Source organism: Xyrauchen texanus, chromosome 32 (assembly GCF_025860055.1).
Source record: "Xyrauchen texanus isolate HMW12.3.18 chromosome 32, RBS_HiC_50CHRs, whole genome shotgun sequence".
Taxonomy (NCBI): Eukaryota; Metazoa; Chordata; class Actinopteri; order Cypriniformes; family Catostomidae; genus Xyrauchen; species Xyrauchen texanus.
In genome coordinates, this window is record NC_068307.1 from 34,186,791 (window position 1) to 34,210,379 (window position 23,589).

The 23,589-nt window shown below is 36.6% G+C and overlaps 3 protein-coding genes across 4 annotated transcripts in view; 1 reads left to right on the forward strand and 2 right to left on the reverse strand.

Annotated features, from left to right (window-relative positions):
* The window catches only part of cdc42 (cell division cycle 42), a 37,787-nt gene extending 23,237 nt beyond the window's left edge, over positions 1-14,550 (reverse strand). For both annotated transcript variants that reach the window (XM_052101391.1, XM_052101392.1), the window contains exon 1: positions 14,481-14,550. The gene's annotated coding sequence lies outside the window, so the exon portion shown is untranslated. The remainder of the gene's footprint in view (positions 1-14,480) is intronic.
* Positions 14,551-15,762: 1,212 nt separating this feature from the next.
* Positions 15,763-19,831, forward strand: LOC127626365 (AP-5 complex subunit beta-1-like). Its single transcript, XM_052102104.1, has 3 exons — positions 15,763-15,819; positions 15,953-16,108; positions 17,041-19,831. The coding sequence occupies exons 2-3, from the start codon at positions 15,965-15,967 to the stop codon at positions 19,699-19,701; spliced, it is 2,805 nt and encodes a 934-aa protein (XP_051958064.1). The 5' UTR covers positions 15,763-15,819; positions 15,953-15,964; the 3' UTR covers positions 19,702-19,831.
* Positions 19,832-19,935: 104 nt separating this feature from the next.
* On the reverse strand, positions 19,936-23,182 carry LOC127626366 (uncharacterized protein C1orf50 homolog). Its single transcript, XM_052102105.1, has 5 exons — positions 23,028-23,182; positions 22,607-22,722; positions 21,924-22,010; positions 21,681-21,812; positions 19,936-21,373 (listed from the first exon to the last, which is right to left on the reverse strand). The coding sequence occupies exons 1-5, from the start codon at positions 23,074-23,076 to the stop codon at positions 21,188-21,190; spliced, it is 570 nt and encodes a 189-aa protein (XP_051958065.1). The 5' UTR covers positions 23,077-23,182; the 3' UTR covers positions 19,936-21,187.
* Between the last annotated feature and the right edge of the window lie 407 nt (positions 23,183-23,589).

Sequence of the window (23,589 nt, forward strand, 5' to 3'; positions counted from 1 at the left end):
ATAATGGCATGCCGTAGAATTTTTTTTGTCGTAAAAAGTGTGCCGTGGCGCACACAGAGGTAGCAAAGAAACGCACAACCCCATCCGCCTTTCCCATGGTATGCGTAGGGGAGAGAGGTGCGAGACTGAGTGAACCACTTCCTGCTGTTTGTGCAACGCCTGAACAGAAGCTAAGCCTCTGCAGTGCTCTGCAGCAGTAAACGGGCTGTGAGCCTTCAAACTCCCAGATGGTCAGGACAAAGAGATGGGAGCCCATCCCGGCTGTTTCCTTCCCCTCGCACACTGCGGAAGTGAGTCCTGACCTCATTCTACTGTTAGTGGTAGGAAAAACCAGGGCTCAACACTAAGAATATTTTTTATTGGCCTAGTCAGGCCAGAGGTTCAGATTTTTTGTTTTATCAAAATTTGTATTGGCCCCAACACAAATGTGTTAAATTTTGTAACCTCTTTGGCTGCTGCATTGAATCTCATATTTGGTCTTGCATATTCATTACTATAGGCCGTTTTAATATAGTCTGTTACAAAAAGTACAAAATACGGCATAATCAAAATATAAAGCATCCTTATGTCATTATGTGAAGACTTGTACCATAATTTTAGTAGTCGGTACAGAAACCAGTGAATTTTCATGGTTCTCTATACCGGTTTCGATAGCACAGAAAATCTTTGCTAATATGATATTGTGCTATTGAACACACCCCTTTAGCCAATTTAAAGTTACATTTCAATGTAAATAATACATAAAAAAAAAAAAAAAACATTTTCCTCTTCTTTTTAAACATATGTTTCCAGGTTTCCATATTTTAAAAAGTTTAATTTCATTTCATTATCAAAATGGTGTCTAATAAAAACGTTTCTTAAACAAGTAAAAAATATGGGCATGGGTAGCCAAGCGAGTATTGATGCCGACTACCACCCCTGGAGTCGCAAGCTCGAATCCAGGGTGTGCTGAATGACCCAAGCCATATCTCCTTAGCAACCAAATTGGCCCGGTTGCTAGGGATGGTAGAGTCACATGGGGTAAACCTCCTTGTGGTTGAGATCAGTAGTTCTCTCTCTGTGGATCGCGGAGAGTAGCATGAACCTCCACATGCAGAGTCTCAGCGGTGTCATGCACAACGAGTCACGTGATGAGATGGGCGGATTGGCGGTCTCAGAAGCGGAGGAAACTGAGACTTCTCATCCGCTACCCAGATTGAGGAGAGTAACCGCGCCAATAGAGGACCTAAGTAGTGGGAACTGGCATTCGAAATTGGGAGAAAAGGGGATAAAAAAATAAAAAAGTAAAAAAAAGAACAATTAATTTTCAACATACTATTACATTTTTAACAAACTATTATTCAGTGCAGAAGCACTCTTGCTTTTGATATATTTTTTATTATTATTACAATAATTATCCATTAATCATTATTTATTATTATTTCTACATTGAGGATTACATTTATAGCTACAGTTATAGTACAGTTACCAGGGCCTGAAATTCGGCATGGGATTTTGTAAAGTACAACTTTATTCAAGACACAAAGGTCCATAGAGACAACACCGTACATATATATATAAATAAATAACAATACAAACAGTTAAAAATCATGCGGAAGTGGCATCATTTATAAAACATATACAGGCTTCGGGTCCAATGTTTCCAAAAGCAAGATGTATACCTTGTGTCACTCTTAGAAACATCAACTATGGACACAATGATCATATTCTTAGACCCTGTCAGTCTGCACATGCATCTATACATACAATTTCTTAAAACAGCATTAAAAGTGGGCACATTGTTAGACACAAACATTTCACAGGCACTACTCCACCTAGGAATTTTAAGCACAATTCTCAGCGCATCATTATAAGCCACGTGAAGTTTTTTCATTTTCGACTTACTAAAATTACACCACAGTTGGGCTGTAAATAGTGAAGTGCAATAGGTTTTGAAGAGTGAGATGTGGGTATGGTTACAATTTTAATAATTCCTGCAAGTTCCACATTCATAGCATGGAAAATTCCTGCACTTTTATTCACTTTACAGTGCAGCTGCTAATTATTAAACCAATAGATACAGATGAACAAATCAAACCAATAAACATGTATTTGTATCAAACATCTCTCATCGCAATATCTCCATCCAGGGTTAGAAATTAATGGGGGCTCTTGGCAAAAAATGCCCCCACAAAGAGTTATTTTATTAATAACATCTGATAGCCTATAGGCCTACTTCCAAATACATACATTGCGATCTTCATTGGAATTTTCGCTGAAAATCAATTGTTTCATGATGTCCGTTGTGCAAAGTCAGTGGTGAATGCTTGCACCATAAATGCAAACAAATGTGCACTCACTTCTCATGCTCTTCAGTAGTTCGGTGTCATGCTCACCTGCTAAATTACATGACTGTTTGGTCCTTTTGTTAAAAATATACCGTCCTAGTAAGTAACACAGTCACGCCGTCCTATAGCCTACTTACTTACCCATCGGTTCATCTAACTTATGCATCTCTCTGTTTGAAAAGCCTCACCTGCTAGAAGCCAAAAGTGCGTGAGGGATGGATGTGTTTTATTTATTAATTTAATCAGGTCTGAGAGAACACAAATATAATGTAACCAAATGCTGCAATGTAGTTAATATTAACAAAAATAGCCTTGATAAAAATTGACAGCCTGTTGACAAAAGTAGCCAACTGTGAGGTTTAGGGGAGTTTGTTGTAAAATTTCAGATGTTTTAGAGTTAAGAGTTTCATCCCCCACCCCCCAAGTGTGTATATTCTACACTTATGAGCCTTGTAAGGGATGAATATCCCCTACAGAAATTAATCGTGCTTTTATTTTGACATGTTTTGCCAGAAGTTTAAGTTCTATGGATAAACAGTACGCTACATGGCCCAGTGTGACTGTTAAAGCGCAAATGCTGTGATATAATTACACATAAAAAAAACAATTCATAGTGGATTAGTGGTCTACTACAACAAATGATTTTCATAGTCTGTGGACTTTCCAGTGTATGAACGGATTGCAGCCTTTGTGTTATAATACAAAGACATATCACAATTTTAATTTGATTTATGATTGTGGATTTCAGTGTAAAAGGAGTAAAATTATTATAATGTATATTATGTACTTATTAAAATTAACGGATTCACATGGCAGAAACAATACCTCAGATGGATCTCTAGAAATGAGATGTAACGGATGCATAAGTATGTTTTAAGCCTTTTTCTTCACTCTACAGATGGTATTATTGCTCTGTGTTTTTGCAATTTTTGCCTTTCTTGCCGATTATGAGGGATCGCCACGATGTGACAAGACAAAATTAGATCTCTCTAATATTGCGTACTTGCAATGAAGACAGCTTTGTTGATGATAAACGGGAGCAATAATTGTATCGCATCGCTCTCTTATAGAGACGTGGTACAACATTAGCATGTCCAATTAACAGGGTTATACCATTTATAAATGTCAAATCTCGCAATGCTAGGACTCACAAACTGCTGAACTCTGCAACACGAGCGAAGATGAGAAGGCTACGCGATAGTGGGAATTCCCCGCTTATGATTAAAATTGTGCTTAATCCCCGCAATCCTGCACTACTGAGCTAACATTTCTTTATTTCAATTTTAATCAGGCTACTTGTCTGGTCAGGCAGTACAATTCTCTTTAACTCGCCCATTCAAAATTTCCACTTGTCCCGGACAAGCGTTATTGCTGAGCCCTGTATACAGTAGTAATTTATTTCTGTGACACTTTTTTTTTCCATTTAAATGTTTAAAAGGGCTTTTATTTTATTTTTTTCACCTCCGGAAAAGCCAGTCGCTACGCGACTCAGTGAATATAAAACTGCAAACGGCTACTATTTAATTAAATAAATATGTAGTCTGTATGAAGAGAATTTGCGCTCCGCTCTTGGTTATCTGCTACAAACAGAGCACGCGAGTGTGAAACAAGGCTTCACACATACAAGTATATGAACGCGGTATCCCTACTAGAGGTTACGGCACCGATAACCTATAGTTCCAGAAATCCCCGTTGTGTATCGTGTCCGGTGCTGGAAAGGGCGTACTGTCATTATACATTATGATAACAGCCTCTAGGAGGTGAATTGTCATATCATTATAATGTAATTTATTTCTTGAATAGATGCTGCATTAATAGAGAACAGCAGTATGTTTGCAGACTAGTCTGAGAGGACGCTAACATTAAAAGCTAACCTCAAGTTAGACACACAAGTCCAACCCAAATTTATAAATAAAACGTATTACCATCTATTTGCATTAGTTTATATCCAGTCACGTTTATGCTTTAGCCAGCTAAGTTGTATATTTAAAGGTAGTGAGAGATAAGAAAAATATCTTCATTCAGTCAAGAAAAACGTATAAACAAATCAGAAACGCATCTTTTTTTATCCTCGCAGTAACACGTATTTGTCATTTTGATATGATAATCATTAAGTGATCGGTGTGTGTGTGACGAGTTTTTGAGAATTTAAATGAGCGAAACAGTGCAAAATACAAACAAAAATATCACTGAATCTTACAGAAGCATTAAAAAAGCACAAGACATTGCAATTCAATAGTTTGCCCTAGTTTCATATTAAAGACCCCTCACCAGAAGTGAAGTGATCAGTCACTTGAAGACGTGCAATTGCTCCGTGAATCACAAAAGGCTGTGAAAAAATAAGTAAATATATACTATGCGCAGTGCCAGCGATTTAGTGAATGCCACTGCTCCGTTTACACACACACACACACGGCCAGTTTTAGCCTTCATGCGTTGCGCAATATTTGAGCGATATTCACGAACAGCATCTCAGATGTAGATGCTCAATAGTTCGGTTCACTTATAATATGCATTTAGAACGGCACCCGATTTGACCAGAATTTGAATAAGAAACGAATTAAACTACTGTGAACTTGCCTACAAACAGACACACTTACAGGACTTCCTGGAGAGTTTGGATGGAATGTGAAAATAAAAGTGTGAGGGTTTAAAAAGTGCACGATTTCAATATATTACCGTTGCGTTTAAATTTAAATAAAAAAAAAAAAGTAAATATAATAAAATGAATAACTATTTATTATTAATGTCATCCTTAGTATTTATTTACAATTTATAATAATATTTACATTTAATTGGTTCAAATGGGTGTGAATGAAGTGGACTGGTCTTACAACTAAATTGAACAAAAAAAAAGAGATCTGAATTGCCTGACAAAGTGGCGTATGACACCACGAAATTCACCAACCAAATAAAATATTTACCCGCATTTGGCATTGGCGGGTGTTAATTTCGGACCATGTCCTTCAGGTTACTGTTAGGGATGCACGATATGGAATTTCTGGGCCGATACAATAACTGATCATTTACAGCTCATTGTGGCCAAAACCGATAACTAATATAAACAAATTTAACAAAAAAAATTAATTTGTAATTCTACAACCTGGAACTGCTAGCTAATTCTTTAAAAGCTTTGCATTTAAAAAAATGTGTCATAAAAAAATCTTGGAACACAACATGAACCAGAAATGTGCCTATATTACAGATGTATGCTGATATGAATGACAAAAAATTACAACATGCATAAACTGCGGTGCCCATTTATATGAGCGTTTACGGTAATCCTGATGACTCACTACCAGAGAAAGAATAATGAACTTCAAACAGCTGTAATAATGCATTAAAACAAAATGAGGTGAAAAACAGAATATAATTAATATTAAATAACAAAACACACAATACAAACCCTAATATCTGTATACATGGTGTGTGCAGCAGACTGAGTGCGTCGGTGGTGTGTGTGTGTGTTTGCATTGTGCTATATGCGCCTCAATCACGTATGATTGTTACAGAGCTCATCTGTGACAGTTACACTCTACTTGTGAATGTAAACAACAATCATAATGGGAATAGGTAACATCATACAGCTCGAATAGTCATGAGTCCTAACATTACAAAAGTCTCAACTCATAAATTACAAGCACATTAGTTTCACTCAAAAACTAGTGTTTTTAGCCATCTCACGTGACTGTGAGAATTATTTCAAGATAAAGGTTTGTTTGAACTTGTTTTAATCTCAAAGCTGTGCTCTAAGTAATGATGTGCTATTTCCCATATTAGATAGCTTTTACTTTTTAATAAGGCCAGATGAACACAAGTAGGTGACAACACTGGCCCGATAAGGCAAGTGGCAGTTCTATTAACTGGTGCAGCCTGTCAAACACAACAAATTCCAATCAGAGTTGTGATAAGAAACCTCCTAGATAAGACAGTGTAAACAAACATTGCACATCCTCAGAAAGCCTCTGCTTGGATGAATATTAAACGATGCAACTCTTGTTCAAAGTTGTGTCATTAAGGCCTACACCATTTCGGACAATTTCACAAATATCCCCGACCACATTTACATGCACTTTTATGCAGGGCTTATTCCAGGGTTTATGCAGCAAGCAGAGTTCTGAAACATCCTGTAAACAAGAATGCAGCTTCCTTACACCATTTAAAGGAAAGCGGTTTAACGCACCCAGGTTTCTCCTGGAGATTGCAGTTGATGAGGCCATGTAAACATATTAGCGCCATTCTTACAGGTTTTTGAAAAGTTTGCATGTGTGTGGAAGAGACTGGAAAACTAATTTGAGGGCTGTACTATATGTAGGAAAAATGTGATATGTGAAAATATATGTTTATATTGTGTATCTAGTATGTCTGATTAATCCCATAGAAGGGGCTTCAGTTTACTGGTGTTCATTTACTCTTCAGCATCACCTCATGCAGCTATTCTATTTCAGATGTTTCTTTTTCGATAACATTGATGCAGCATAACAGTTATTTTTTATAGTCATATGTTCATGTTTTCATAGACATGTTTTCATGTCATTATTTGTCAACATTAATTTTCGTAACAATCTTAAAATATCTTAATTATCTCCATGACGGACATGCCCCCCACCCCACACACACCCTGCCCCCCGAGAACTCGAGTACTCGTTTTTTGAGACCAATGAATGATCAAAATAAGAAATTGACAAAAATGCCCTTCCCTAATCAATATCATGGGAAGCATACATTTCGGAATCTGTAATGAGTTTCACTGTTGTGGTTGCCACTTGCCTTAAACGACATTGAGGTTGTCAATGACAATAATTAATATTCTGTATGTGGCGCTTAAACCATACTTTTCTTATGGGAAAATACTGTTCCACCAGAGATAGTTCATCTTCAACTGCTGCTCAGGTGTCAATCATGCGGCAGAAACTCCAAGTAATTCACTTTTCAACATGTTTCAATGCAAATGTCTCATTGAACTCCTTCGTCTTAAAGTGAAACCAGCTTACAATAGCTGAGTGTTGGTTTATGTTCACTTTTAATCCTAAATGTTTTTATTAGTTCACCCAAAAATGCGATTTCTCTTGTCGTTTGGCCTTCTCACCCCTTATGCCTTCTCAAATTCATATGAAATTATCTCTTCTGTAGAACACAATCCAAAATTTCCACTCAAGTCATATGGATTACATTGATGCTGCCTTTATGGATCTTGAAAGTTTTTAACCTCAATGACTTCCATTATGTGGACAAACACGCATCATATATCCATCAAAAATCTTTGTTTGTGTTCCAAGACTGCATAACTGATGAGAGAATTATAATTTTTGGTTTGCCTAAAGAAGACATCCTGATATCAACATGTGTAAGTTGGTTTGTAAATAAAGTCACATTATAAGTATAATAATACTTTTGCAGTATGTAGCAGGGTTTGCTGCGGTTGAAATTTGTCTCGTCATGAATCTTAAATGTAAACTAGCATACATGTTGCTTCTCTTGTCAGTTACAATTATAAAAATGTTTGGCCAGAAAAAATAACACAGAAGCACAGATCACAGCTTGGCGATATATTTATTTTATCCTTAATTAAAGTTCATATGATACGGGAGCGTGACTTGTAAATAAACTACAAAACTGTCATTTTCTGTGCGGTCAGAGCCACTTCAACCAGTCGCGGTAGAGACCCAATCTGAGCGGGAGTCAAGACCGGGAGTTTTAAAGTTCCGCCGACTGGTGCGCAATCTTAACACGGAGACGCTCGTCTCTCACCCCGCTGTCTGCAACTTGCAACGTGTTGCATCATTGATGAGATAATCATAAGATCAATCTTATGTGAAAAATAACATTAAAATTACAACAATAAAATGTGTCAGTTTTAGTGGTTTGATTGAGAGAACCACACTTTTATATCCAGTTTCCTTTTCAAAAGAGGCTATACAAAGTACATGTTACATCCTGCTTAAATGTCCCTGTTTGTTTGGACAATCTTATTTTCATGAAAATTTGTATGTTCTTATTTATTATTCTATTTTATTTAGGTGTAATATTGAGAAAATAACAAGTTTGCAGTAATGCAAAGATATTATTTAATTTTGTAAAAATATTTTAATTTGAAAACACTGTGCATTTATAGTTGTTGCTAGTTTGTATATTTGAGTTGAAAAATACACATTTCAGCATTATGAGTAATCTATTTGTGCATTTTCCTTTATAACCAAGCAAGTTGACTCTAGATAATACTATTTGTTTATTATATCGCATATCGCAACATTAACATCAATAATCGCAATATGACATTTTCCCCAAATTGTGCAGCCCTAGTGCACAGATTTTTTTGGGCTACATTATGCCCTTAACATCAGCTACCCAAAGAAGCTGACACTTTCTTTCTTTTTTTTATGTCATACAGTAAATGGTGTTGCATCTTGATGATGGCAATGTCTGGTCAAGTTGAAAAGAACGTTTGAAAGAATAGTTTCATTAATAAACACAAACGGTTTCTGGTGTTTTTGTTACAGTATTAGTTCAGACAGTTTTGTCCTACCTGCATATATTTCTGCAGTGTGCACTCTGTTAAAACGCATTTTGAATTGCATTTATTTAGATTTACTTTAATTCTATAAATCATTGCATAGCCCACTTGTTTTAATTGTTTTATCATCATGATTGTGTTACTATTTTTGTATTTGAGAATGTATCTTGGTTCTAGGAGAGCATGAATATCCATGTTAAATTGTAAATCTGTAAACAACAGTTAAAAACCTTTGACATTCACCAGTTGTCTTTTAATTCTTCAGGTAATTTTATATTAAAGTTAATTGAAATTAAATGAACAGAACCTAGAATCTAATAGAAGCTGCTAATAGTACTTGCAATTAGGGCTGGGCAATAAAACTATATTGATATACAATCACGATAAAGAAAATCCACAATAAGCTTTTGAGTAATTTTCAATATTTACTGCGTGTCGCTAAAACACAAGTGGTTCGGCTTTCTCAGGCTCATTATACTGGGGCGGACTAAATCCGCTCTAAGGCGCTCTCAGCGCTAGGAGAGAGCTTGCTCCGCACCACGGCCAATCCTTTCGAGCATGACGCTCTGCTTTCATAGGAATTAATTGAAAACGCTCTCAGCTTCACTCACAATGAGCCAGTGGTAACGTAGGGTCAGACTGGATGAACTTGCGAATGCTAGCTACCCTGCTAACAATTAGGTTACGTCGGACGCCAGATTGATTCCATCCGCACCGCAAGACTTCATGACAATGATTGTGCTCTCTCATTCTCTCTAGTGAAGAGCGCGACTGAAAAACACTGATGTGGACAACAGCTCTGATCTGTTCTGCCCTGTCCCACTCTGCACACGTTGACGCTTTCCTGCAAGTGTGCAGACATGAAGCGCTGCATGAGTTAACGTGGTTTCAAAGCACCTTTTAGACCATAAAGTTTTTCCCTTCTAAATGTATCTTTATTAATCAGCATGTTACAAGCCTTTAGTGATAAACAAATCGAATAAACAAATAGATTTCTGTTCTAATTTTGTGAAAATTAATTAGATGTCTTGAATGGATAAGGAAAGACTAAAATTACGAGTTGGTAGACTAGTCTCTCACTTTAATGAAAACATACAAATATTTTTTACATTTTAAAAAAAACGTTTTCTAAATGTTCTCTCAGGAAACCCCTGAACCCACATTCAGCATCATTCCACAGTCACAAGAACTTCTATGCCCCATACTTGGGTATCTGAATCTAAAGAATATTAATGTAAAAATATTCCAACAAATACTGGACTGCTGTCACTATCTTCAGAACAAACAGGTGATCTATTAACATTCATTTTCAATTGATAAACGGTAAAAGACGGTAAAATTGGTAAAAGATCCCGCAGAGCCCATTGCTTTTGCTGTCTCTGGACCCCTGTGCAGTTTTGTAGAGACTATTTTGACTGTTTAGAATTAATTTTTTCTTCTTTTCTTCCGTCAACTTTCAAATAAAAAAAAGAGAGTGCAATGTGTAAATGTATATTGTGATACATATCGATATCGAACAATATGAAAAAGATTATCGTGATAATTTCGGCCATATCGCCCAGCCCTACTTGCATTTGAGCTAAATGAGCATAAAATTCATAGTTGGGTAAATAGGGACTCGTCGGGTTAAAAAACCTTAAATGTAGTAGCTGGCGTGGCACAGTATTTTAGTAAACATATTTGAATGGAAGCTCATTAATTTGGCAAAAATGTTTTTAGGTAACGTTGCTTAAAATTCCTAGTGGAATTTGCTTAAAAATATAGTGCATAATTTTTGCGTCCCACTTTTTAAGCAAATCCAGCACATTACTTTTTTCAGTGTTGGATACTATGCATGCATGTTATTTACAGAAGCGAAGAGGGAAAATTATGTTGGTGTGAACTGTGGAGAAAGCTGCAAATTGACCAAGCCGCATGTATAAGGGAGTAAAGAGAAAGGCACGAACTAGGGCTGGGACGACACGTCGACGTAATCGATGATGTCGACGCACAAAATACGTCGACGCAAAATATGTGCATCGATTCGTCAGACCAAAACAAAGATGGCGGCGCCGGAGAGTAGAAGCAAAACGAGTGGCTCCTCAGACTACCAGAAGTGCAAGGCGGCACGCACTCGTTCATCTAAAGTGTGGGAATTCTTTAATTTAAAAGGAAAAAATTATGTGATATGTCGTCTTTGCAAAATGGAGATGGCTTTCCATTCCAGCACCACGGCAATGCACCAGCACTAGGGCTGGGATGACGTCGACACAAAAAATAAGTCGACGCAAAATATGCGCGTCGAATTGTCAGACCCAAAACAAAGATGGCGGCGCCAGCGCCAACACGAGTGGCTCCTCAGACTATCAGAAGTGCAAGGCGGCATGCACTCGTTCCTCTAAAGTATGGGAATTATTTAATTTAAAAGGAAACAATTCCGTGATATGTCGTCTTTGCAAAATGGAGATGGCCTTCCATTCTAGCGCCACCCGGGAGCAGCCTCAGATGACAGAGCACCGTAAGTTATTTTTCAACTCCCCACTTTGCACTCGATGTTGGAGTAGGCTATAATACGTTGTCGACACCTAAAGTTTTCGCTTATAGCTATTAATAATGCGCTTATAGCTATGAATGTCGTGAAAAATACATAGAGGACACTGACAACGCGCTGACAGACAGGACCAAGCAGGTAACATTTAATAAAGCCTCAACTTTCAAATTTGGACATTCAAAGAAAATTAAACCATAAATAGGTGTACTATTTTGTGGCTCTTTAATGTGTCGTGACAGATTGCCTCAGTTAAAGCTGCTCGTGAACCGATCATCTTTTCCTTGGTTAATTTATAGCATCAAATAGGCTAAACATGAATGTAGCCTACATCAGAAGGACTGTTGTTTTAACCGCGGAAAGACGTCAGTACAGTAGCCTACAATCCATTATTCAAATCCACTGACGTTAATCTTCTCTCTCCTGACTACTTTGTCGGACAAAAATGGCGTATTATGATTGATTGATCAGATCGCCAGTCAATCAAACTCCCAGCAAATGTTTTTTTTTTACACCCCCACCCCCGATGAAACCGGTATTACCGGTGTTGTCACAAGTCGATTAATCAAAATCGAATCGGACTGAAAAAAAAAATAGAATCGTTAGATTAATCGATGCATCGAAAAAATAATCGCTAGATTAATCGTTTAAAAAATAATCGTTTATCCCAGCCCTAGCACGAACACAAGGCATGTAAACAGGAATGCCACTTTTCAGCCTAAAGCAGCTTTCTTGCAATGAACCACTTTCTGGTGTCCATGTAAATGAACTCCCTGTATACTGCGTTAATGCATTCTAAGCACTTTTCCATGTGGTCAAATGCGAGTGGCAAGTCCTGTGCCGAAAATAAATGGATTAAGGACAAATTTCAAAAGTCTAGCAATGCAACCGAAGCCCACAGGCATACCCAGACAGTAAATCCCAGTTCTTTCAAATCATCTTGGATTTGGGACTAGCCTATGATTTATGAGTCAATCTCACCCTATATCTCACAAATACACTCTGATTTTAAGGGTGCCTGCATCCAAATACACCTATTAATATTGCTTATGTTTTACAGCTCAAGGAAAAATTGGTTTTATTAGTTAATTCTATGTGATTCTCGTTCAAGTCCTGCCTTCTTCCTGTGATGGTTAAACAATTCATTTGTGGCAGGAAAAAGCATTTCCTCAATGAGCAGAACCAAGAAAGTCAAAGTGTTGCAAAACACACAGTGATGCAATTAAAACTTACCATTCTTAAGCTCTGCTTCCACCTTTACCAGTTTTACTTAGTTCATTTGAGTGGCACAGATCAATGTTTTGATAACCTCACATCCTTATAGGCCAAGGGGGAGAAATCAATACAAAAACAGCTGCATTGATGCAAATATCCATAATTACTGCTGACTACTGCTATTCTTAGAAATTTACACAACCAAAAACCTGCAGAAATGTAAAAAACTATGCTAAAAAAGATAAGAACAAAAAGGCATGGGCTATAGAATGAGCATGTGTGTAAGAGAGAGTCAGAGATATCCCCAACACAATGAGGTTTGTGAGATTGTCAGCTAGTCCCTTCGGAACCACAAATCTGATTAACAATTGAAACATAAAACAAACAAAAAATACATGACATAAATGACTATAGGAATATGCACAGAAACATATGCCCATAAATTACATATATACATACAACAGTTAGTTCCGGTCCTCAAATCTGATTGGACGAGAGCGATTCCATGAGTACAGATGGTTTCACACCATCAGCACTCAAACGCTGTGTGTATTACTCTGCTTGTGTTCATGCCATTCTAAACTAAAGTGTATGAGCAGTGCAGATGTGTTAAGAGCCATTAGTCTCTTTACATTTAGTTTTGTGACATTACATATCTTAGCCAGCAGGTGGAGGCAAAAGACCATTTTTGTGTGAAATATGAACCAGTTGGTGTCGTAAAGTGAGTCAGCATAACTCTGCGTTTATATTCAACAGCACTCTGTGATCGCTCGTATTACTACTACACTACTAAAGCTAGAAAATAGCTTTAAACAGTTTAAACTAACAACTTCAGCATTACAGCTCATCACAGCTGAGAGACAAAACGGATTCATTTCACAAACTCAAGGCGCGTACCTCTTTACCGGAGTTTCCACATTGGAGAGGACGTACTATTCAAAATGTAGTAGGAGATTGCGGTTTCTATAGTTAAAGACTCTTGCGAAGAGGCTACCGTGAAATGGGGAAGAATACCCCCACTTGGACGGCTATTTTTCCAGTGAGAAAATAGAATGCATTTAATCAAAAAGACATTACCTTCAGAAAGCTAACTAACAGATTACAGCATATATATAGCAACACCACAGATTCAATGCCAAATAATTAATATGGTGTAAAAATCTATTAGTCAAACTTAATTAAAAAAGCATGTAAACCGATTGCCTTAAAACAAATCTAAGTAAATTAGCAGTAAATGTAACTATTTGGCTCAAATAAAGTGAACTAGGAAACTTTAGCCAAATAAGTACATTTACTTGATTTTTAAGGCAATTGGTTTCCTCACATTTGTTTTAAGTCAACTTCTAACATTTTACAGTGTAATAAATCAATTCAACATATTTCTACTCGCAGTGATACTGTGACTGCAGGCCATCAAACCACAAAAATTCAACTGACGTCTGCACATTCATTTCACAACAACCACAGCAAATTACACTATAAATACTCATATAATGACCATATGAAATAATAAACAAATTATGACAGTTATCCGTCGTTTCCTGGCGATTGCCCTCTACGGATGAGAGATTTAAAGCCAGAAATGCATTGTATTTAAAACTTATATCATTTAGATCAACTGATACATTTATATAGATAGTAAATAGATTAAAAATAATATGATTATCGCTGTAAAAGTGTCTGAGGTAAAATCTGACCGGTTCTCCTCAGCCTCAGCTAGCCGCCTGTGCTAACTGCCGTATGGTGCCATTGAACACGTTAAATTAATAAAATATCCATCCAAAATGTCTCGGTTATTTACGTGCACATTCATAACTTGATATCCCATACGTTTGAGCGATGGTATTAGACATAGAAGACAGATATTGTTTATATTTTGAGCGTCATTGGCACTCACCGAATCCTTTCTGTTTGTTTCTTTGCGCCGGGCGTTGGCAGGTCCGCGCGCTCGGGGTTTCCTGCAGTATAGAGCAGGGGCGAGCAGTGCGCTGCGTCACTCTATTTAAAGACTTTAACTATAGACGTTTGATGATTTTATAAACACTGCAAAATGGAAAGAATTACAACAATAAGATGACTCTTAATATATTAAATCATTTCCTTTTGATGTGCATGCCCCTTATTTATAGCCAACATATGGCCTTTTTTGTATTTATAGGCTATGAATAGTATATTTTACATTCATATTTGGGTAGACAAATTAAATTAAATTAATTTTGTCTGGAAATAAACACATTTTATGGCATTCCTTTGCCAATCACGAGTTCATTTATATATTTTACACAATCAACATTGTATACATATTAAACATTTTTGTTTGTTTGTATTATTACTATTAATGTCATCTTTTACATGAGACTTGGAATACTATATTTAAAGTACTTAGTGTTGCTGTAAATATACATCTGTATTTATATTTTTGAGTATAATTACTTTTGAATTTTGAATTATGTTTATAATATTCTGGAAGTTAATTTGAGTGTAAAAGAAAAATTAATGGGCTTTTTTCGTCCAAACATTAGATCTTGTAATCTACTTTGCAATCCATAAATTCATTGGTTGATTTTACATCATAAATATGGGGGCAATCGTGGCTGGATCAAATGTTTTATTATTCGCCTTTTAATATGACGAGAATGTGATCTCAACTTTGAAAGACATTAATGTCGTTGAAAATATACATCTTTGAATATATATATATATATATATATATATATATATATATATATATATATATATATTATTGTATGGAGCTACTTTATGGAACTTGCAACTGTATACTTTCACAATAAAAATATAAATAATAATAATTGTATTATTACAACATAATTCATGGTAGATGCTCTGATTTTATTATTATTATTATTATTATTATTCCATATTCTAATTCAGGTTTCTTTTTGATCTACTTCTCTAAATATTAAAACCAAGATACGTTTACAGAAACTAGGGTCACATCACCGTGATATAGTAAAAGTCCGTAAAAAGGTATGTTTTATGTGATAGTCGTAAAATATTCAAATAATTTTAAAAATAAAATAATAGAGATAATAAATGTAAAATCTAAAATAAAGCTAACATAGCATATAAATATTTATTCTGAAACTTTTTCGCGGGATAAAAGTCTTTTATTTTGAAGTGGATACATTTCAGTCTCTGCCTGGTTTATCACATGACAGCTTGAGAACACGTGATTTTTGGAGTCGTCGGAAGATTTTTATGTGTTGATCTGACGGGTGAGTTGCTACATTAAAAATAAACAATTAAAAATACAGTCCTTAGCAATATTTTATTTATCGCGTTTAATGACACTATCAAACCCATACACAGCGCCCTCGATCTGTGCTTAAACATATTCTGTTTTGACAGTTTATCTTCATCATGACTATTGGGGACGTCTGGGATCAGAGAATATCTGCCTTTCTGCTGAGCCCGTCTCAGTTTTTAGCCACAACCACTCCGGAAAGTTTCTTGGAAGAACTTCTACGCGAACTGAGGAATGATAAAGCAAATGATCAACTCAAGGTAATGAAAACACACACACACACACACACACACACACACACACACACACACACACACACACACACACTAACCATACATTATCTAAATGATCCGTTAGAAGTAGTACCGTAACACAGTAGTGTAACACGGTATTTTAATGTATTACATTGCATATAAATGTCAAAATTATATTTCGCATAAAACACACAAACTTGTTTTTACGTCATTGTGGGGACTCTCCATAGACTTCCATATATTTTATGGAATTTATATAGAGCTAACGATAATTTATATCCCCTGAACATAACCCTCACAGAAACCTTTTTGCATTTTGACATTTTCAAAAAAACTTCGTTTAGTATGTTTAATAAACCATTTCCCTGGCTGGGACCCCACAAGTTAGGTGATCTAAGGTTTTACTATCCTTGTGGGGACATTTGGTCCCCACAATGTAGTTTAAACATGTATAAAAAAAAGTATATTCTAGTCTGATCTATTTGTATTACCATTAGGACTTTTTGCATTACACTTTGACATAATTTTCATGACAATGAAGAACAGTAGTAAAAATTATTGTAAAATATTTGTCCATTTTCATTTAAATTAACGGCTGTACAACAAGCACCGTCATGATGTATAAATACTTAAAAATATAAATCAATTTTTTTTTTTAATCATTTAATATTTAATTTAATATTTATTTTCTCATTTATTATTTTGGGGATGTTTAATTGTGCCAATGCAAAAATCATAAAAGTACTGAATCATAATATGATTGAGTACCATGATGTATATCATATCAATGACCCATAATATTTCTAACAATGTATCATGGTACTACCAGTACCTTAAATGTAAGGTTTTCAGTTTTTGAAGTTGTTAGACTTAGTATGTTTATAGCTTTGTTAGAATTGGTAATTTTCCTGTTTAATATTGTTTTTTGTTTTTCCAAGATACTCCTTCTGTCTATGTTATTGGAGCATCCAACCATTCTATGCCTTTCTGCCACAGTGGGAGAAGAGACAGCCCTTGAACTTCTATCAGTCTTTACCCACACACCACAGAAATCCATCAATCTCAAATGCAATGTAATGCTGGCCATCACCAACATCATAATATGCACATCCTGCTTGGCCGTCCACTCAAAGATGGCTGAAGACTGGCTTGACCTATTATTTCAAAACATTCAGGACACAAATGACTACAGATGTGGCTTAACCCAGCAGCCTATAAGGGCTATGGCCTGTGAGTGCCTATTAGAAATGGAGACCTGTAACCCTGGTCTGCTTTCTCAAAAGCTAGAGGCCCTATATACTCTAAAACAGCAAGAAACTACAATATTGCATCAGTCTTACTGCATGCTGTATACATTAGGACTGAAGAATGCCATACGGATCTTGACAAACCAAAAAGATGTTACTGATCTAGAGTTCAAGAGTGTTTTAGGAGGAAATGAAGGGTTTGCTTGGAAAAGTAGCCCATTACCCTTGAACTTGTTGCCTATAAATATGATGGTGCAGGTCCCACACTTACCACAAGGACTGGATTGCAAGGAACTGAAGTCCATAATGTCCTCACTTTTGGAAGAGTCTTACTTACTGACGCCCATTTCCCAGTCTGCCCTGCTCAGAGAGCTTGTGGAAATCGTCGCTATGGTGCCAGGACTCTCTCCTGCGCTATTCAAATCCCAGCTTCTTCGACTTTTCGGTACTGCAGAAATTGAGCTCATGCACGCTATGCTGTTCATGAAGGACACCTTCACCGATAGTCTTTTTACAGGTGAGGACGAGAACTTCCTGCTCAAACGTCTTGTGGGCATGGCTCAACATCCACTCCTAAGAATTCCAGAGAAGCTATTCTACATGGATTGTATCCTGCACTTCCCTGAAAACAGGCCCATATCGAGCTCCATAGAAGAGAGTTTACCTGTGCTGGTTACGCAACGTTTGGCAGCATCTCTTCTTCCAACAGTCTTCAATGATAGTGCAACCATGCTTTGCCGACTAAACCTTCTTTGTCTGGTCCACCTTGAAGCTGATGAGGGTGAAGCAGACAAAGGGATTGGCTACCTGTTCGATCACATAATGGCACTTCTCAAAATCGTAGACAATGATGGAAGCAGAGAAGTGGTTGTGACTTCGTTCAGGGCGTTGTTTATTTTCCTCATGCACTTCAATGGCATGAAAGACCTCTCGGAGAAGTTGGTAAACAAATTATGTGATCTGTATTCCAGGCATTGCTGCCTCGCGCCAAACTTGATTGGCCTCGCTGATCGAATCCAAGAATGTCTGGATGACCCCATCTGGTCCGTGAAGTTGTTGAGAGGGCTTCAAAAATGCATTATGGAAATGCCTCAGTTGCGGCTCACAATTCATAATTTTAGCTGGCACTTGAAGGTGTTGAAAAGAGTGGCGAAAGAAGGACAAATTACACAAAGAAACACAATCTATCTTCTTCTCGATGTCCTCATCAATTCCAATTTGTGTGAAAGAGGAAATTGGCAAGTTGGAAATGCAATTCTTGCAGTTTGTCGCAACTTGTTGGAGCACCCTTCCATTGATCAAGTCTTTATCGAGTTGGCTGACCTGTTGCAATACATATCGGTGCAGTATGACGACACTGACATTAAGGATCATGCTCGCTTCTACTACACATTGCTCACTAACCTTTCATGGGAAAAGTTGACAGGGGTTCTTGCTAAAGGACCTGATGGAGGACGAGCCAAGGAGCGGTCGCATTCTGCCATTATTGCTGATGGCGAAGGGATTGCCAATAACCTGACTGTACACAAAACTGAACGACATGTTTTGCAATTTATAAAAGTGCAAGGGAAAGACTTGAAAAGCACTTTGGCAAGTACCGACTCATTGGAGACATCAGGAGAGTCCATGAATTGGTTGGAGGTTTATCAAGGACAGTTCCAGATGCCCGGCTTTGGATCGGAGTTCACCTTGAGATACAATCTTACTCATGTGCAAGAAACTGATCCTTTGTTTGATAGAATTTTTACAATCTGTCTCCACTTTGAGATGAAAGACTCCAACTACGCAAAGGTAAGTGACATACATGTGCCATGCATGTTCAGAGACCGGAACCCTCCCGAGGTCAGTGTTCAACTGAAACCCTTTAAGCCTTACCCAACAACTCTTCACGTTAGTGCTGTATTTACCACCCAAGATGGACATTCCTGGCAAACCCAATTACCTGATGCAAGCGTTTCATTCCCAGAGATATTTCTTCCTCTTCCTTTACCAATAAACACACCACGTGAACGCAAAGAGGAAGTGTTTGACAGCATTTGGAAGGCTTTAGCCTCTGGAAATCCAGACAAGTCTGCTATTAGTCTGTTTTGTTTCAAGACTGGAGATGAGAGTCTGGCTGATTTGATCAAGATTAATTTTGAGGGTTACCTGATCACAGAACAGCAAAGCAAAACATCATGGAAAGTCTTGTTCTTTCTTCCACCCAAGTTTCACATTCTGCTGATGATCAAACAGGCCGAGGACGCTGTTGAAATCAGCATTGGAACGGATGATTGGGAGCTGTTACCTTTTGTCAACTCTTACCTTCAAAATATTACTGAACATTGTAGCTCGACAATAGCACATGGATAAATGGATGTTTTGCAATCTTTAATTTACATTTACTTCTTTTTAATAAATTTAATTTGTTTTTATAACTATCAACATTGCTGCTGATTTGAGAATTTAATTAAAATGTTTAATAAAGAAGTTTATAAGAACATATTTTATGCTGTTTTGTGTTTCATGTAGTAGTGGGTTTTTCTTCTGCACTTAAAATGCATAGAAACTGCATAGAGAGTTATTGAATGAATATTTAATGGACCCAAAATGTGTTGTTCTTGATTTAAAAGATACATTTGTGAAAGCAAAATTCAGAACAAAAATACATAAAAGTTTTCCCATTAAAATCTTTTAAATTCGTTTCAGAACACAGAGGGATAGTTTACCCCAAATTATGTCATCATTTACTAAGCCCTCGTGATATTTAAAAACCTTATGACTTTATTTATTTTGTGGAACACAAATGGAGATGTAAGGCAGATTATAAGGAATTGACTAAGGTATTATTAGTAAAACCATAGCAATATACATATACAGTAGTCATAGTTCAACCATAATGACAAAAGTCACAGTGGTTTTACAACTGTAACTATTCTTTAACCATGCTACTTGAAGTAAAACAATAGGAAAACAAAAACTATAGTAATAAGAATCATTCTGAGAGAAAGAAAATTATGTTTACTACAGTAACACCAAGGTTTATCAACCTCCATGGTTTTAAAAAACATGGTTACTACCAAAAAAAAAAAATGCCCTTATGTAAAACTGCAGTAACCATGTTTTTTGGTAGGAACATGAACCACAAATTAGCCATGTTAGTATAGTAAAACTGTTATACGGAAAGAAGGTTGATTTTTAATATGATGGTATTGGTTTTATTAAGATTTTACTATAACTATAATGGTAACAAAATGGTTCCTGTAATAAAACCATGGAAAATGTTGTGGTTAGTGTGGTTTTACCACAAATCCACAGCTAAACTATGGTTACAGTGGTGAAACCATGATTAATTGTCATAAGGGATGGATATAGCTATTGCGAGGTAAAGCAACGCTGCTACTAATAAATTCTGTCCCTAAGGGCTCCGCACCATACACTTTCATTGCATGGAAGACAAAACAGCATCAACATTCTTTAAAATGTAGTCTCTTGTGTCTCACAGAAGAAGAAAAGTCATACAGATTTAAAATGACATGGTAAGTTTATCAGAAGAGTTTATCTGAAGTTAGTTTCACATTTTGGGGTGAACTATCCCTTTAAATAAATGACAGATTGTAAAGATACTGATAATATCAGGAAGAAAAAAAAAAAACTGTTTTGTCCACAGTGTGGCCCAGTAGTAAAAGCAAAACATCTGACTGATGACTGACTCTTTCTCTATGGAAGGAGACTGAAAAGTCAAATGCACTTTAAAACTAAAGCTATTCATTGATTTGCCCTGCATATTAAACCCAGCCTTTAAATCTTGGTGGCTTCCACTGCCAGATAAGACTGTCCTCAACTGAGTAATGCCCTCTCACTTTGAAAGACTCTCAAAGTTGGGCTCTGTGCAAGCTGGCAGAGCTGTTTGGCTGTTCAACAGTTTGTCCATGATGGCAATTTCAGCGTCCCTCTTTTCAACCACCTCTTGTGGTGTCCAAGACATGTCATGCTGGAGTTTGTATCCACCAAGGAACTTGTGAGGGCAGTTTGGACCCCATTCCTGTAAAAGATTGAGAAACTTGAAAAATTTTGCTATTTTGGTTTTCTGAGTGTTTGGTGACTCTTTTATGAATATCCAGAGAGTTCCCCACATTATAAAAAGAAACCAAATTTATTGTGTAAAAAGTAGCTACGTTCATATTCTTTTGTATCCACCAGAGTCAATAACTTCAGCTTCCCAGAGTGGACTTATGTTTACAGTCATTTGTACCAATGTTTGTTTTACTATCACTGCTAGTTAACACCACTTCAGACTGGCTTCACTTTCCACTGATAAGACCACTGTCAAAATGTGGCAGTCAACTCACCCTTGGAGACAAAATTGAGAAGTATTGTTGTCCAGATTCACGCATGTACAGGTAGTACATGTTTCCTGGTTTCTTCACAACATTGCAGGCTGCATGGTGAAGCTCAGCATCTTTCTTGGCATCTTCCAACACCTGAAGTGTACAATACATGACAAATAAATAATTACTAAAACATGGTCCGTGATGTTTTTTTTAATTGCTTGAGAGTTTTTGATCTGGTTTAAATTGACATTTTAATCTCACCTTTCTTGCCTGCTCCTGAAGGTATCTTATCTGGTCAGCAATGACTGTGAGTTTGTTGCAAGCATTGGCTCTGATAAACTCATCTCCCTAAATAAAAAATAAAAAACTAAGATAATTACATATGTTTGCTCAATATATCTGAGTCACAAGGTCCAGTTGACTAAGTTCAGACATGAAACTCTGAAAGCGCTAGCTGATAGGTTTTCTTTAAACTTCTTGGCGGATGGCTGATCGTCTCGCATGGTGTAAGTTGATAGTGCCTTTAATTTGTAATCGGGTAACCAATCAACTTGCATACTTTCTCTTTACCTAACATTGAAATTAGCTCAGTTTGCAAGTAAGTTGGTTTTACTGCAACACGTTGCAAGAGTTTTCTCTGAAACCCTCCTCCAACCCATCTCCAACTGTCTAGAAATGCTACATAAGGGTTGTATATATGTCTTATTGTGCAGCAGCATATCATACATACATGATGCAGTCTGTCTTGTGTTTTTCTAATTGCGCAGCAACCTGTCCGCGTGCTTTACTCACTATGTCTATGTATGTTCTAGCTGTCTCTGTATGCAGCGGTATAACAGATCTAGTCCGCAAAGACTAATATCCTATAAATGTCACATACACATTAACATACCAAATCGTTCAGAGAGTTGTCATAACCTAAATAAGTTTAAAGCATCACATACCTTTTGTACTTGCTGTGCCAGAACAACCAGATCCATAGGATCCCCAACCCGATTAGTTTGGTAGGGGCTAACCAGCACCATTCCATTAGGATTACTGCTGGTCTCCACCAAAGTTACTGTAATATGTAAGTTTTTAAATCAAATCACTTTATTGTCAAGTGGGTCATTGACAAATAATGTTGTCCAAATTGAAGTGCTACAAATGAGAAATCTGTTAAAAATCTTAAAACACATTCGTCAAGTAAGTTCATAGAAATGTAATTTTAGTTTCCATGTTGGTTTCATATGCGTATAAAAAAACAATTCACTGCATTTTCCACAAACCATTTACCTAAAAATTGTGCAACATGATCACTTTCAAGGGGACAAAATGTACTTGCTGTGGCAGTTACAGTATTTTAAAAGAAACCATTTGTCTTACTTGTGGTGGTTTTGTCGGGTTGGTGTGGTAGACTCACAGTTGTATCCATTTTTGCTAAAGAAATATTTTTGAACAGTTTTAATCAGAGTTTAAATAGAGTTTCGTGAAAGGTGTCATAAAACTAAAAAACGAAGGAGGCGTTTCTGGGTCCTGCTGTGTTTCCCGCCCCTATGAGTAGTCGCGACACATGCCTGTATAATAATACCTCTATTTTGTAATTTAATACTTTTCACACACTTTTAATTGAGGGAAACTACAGTATGTTTTCTTGGTGCTTGTTGTATGATAATTCTGGCTATTAAAAGACACTAGGACATTCATTATGTGGATAACTCGAAAACTAAGTCGATCGTGCATGTTTAGAAGCAGCCTTTGAACAAAGACACATTTCATGTGATCTAAACCGTAGACAAAAGTTGCAACGTGAGATTTCTGTAGTTATGAAAGTAGCGTACTTGCTATTATACAACCAAAACGTACAAGTCTGTACAAGTTTTTTTTTTTACTACGTTTTTGAACTTCACTGATTACTTTTATTTTATATTTCTTCATTTAAGTATGC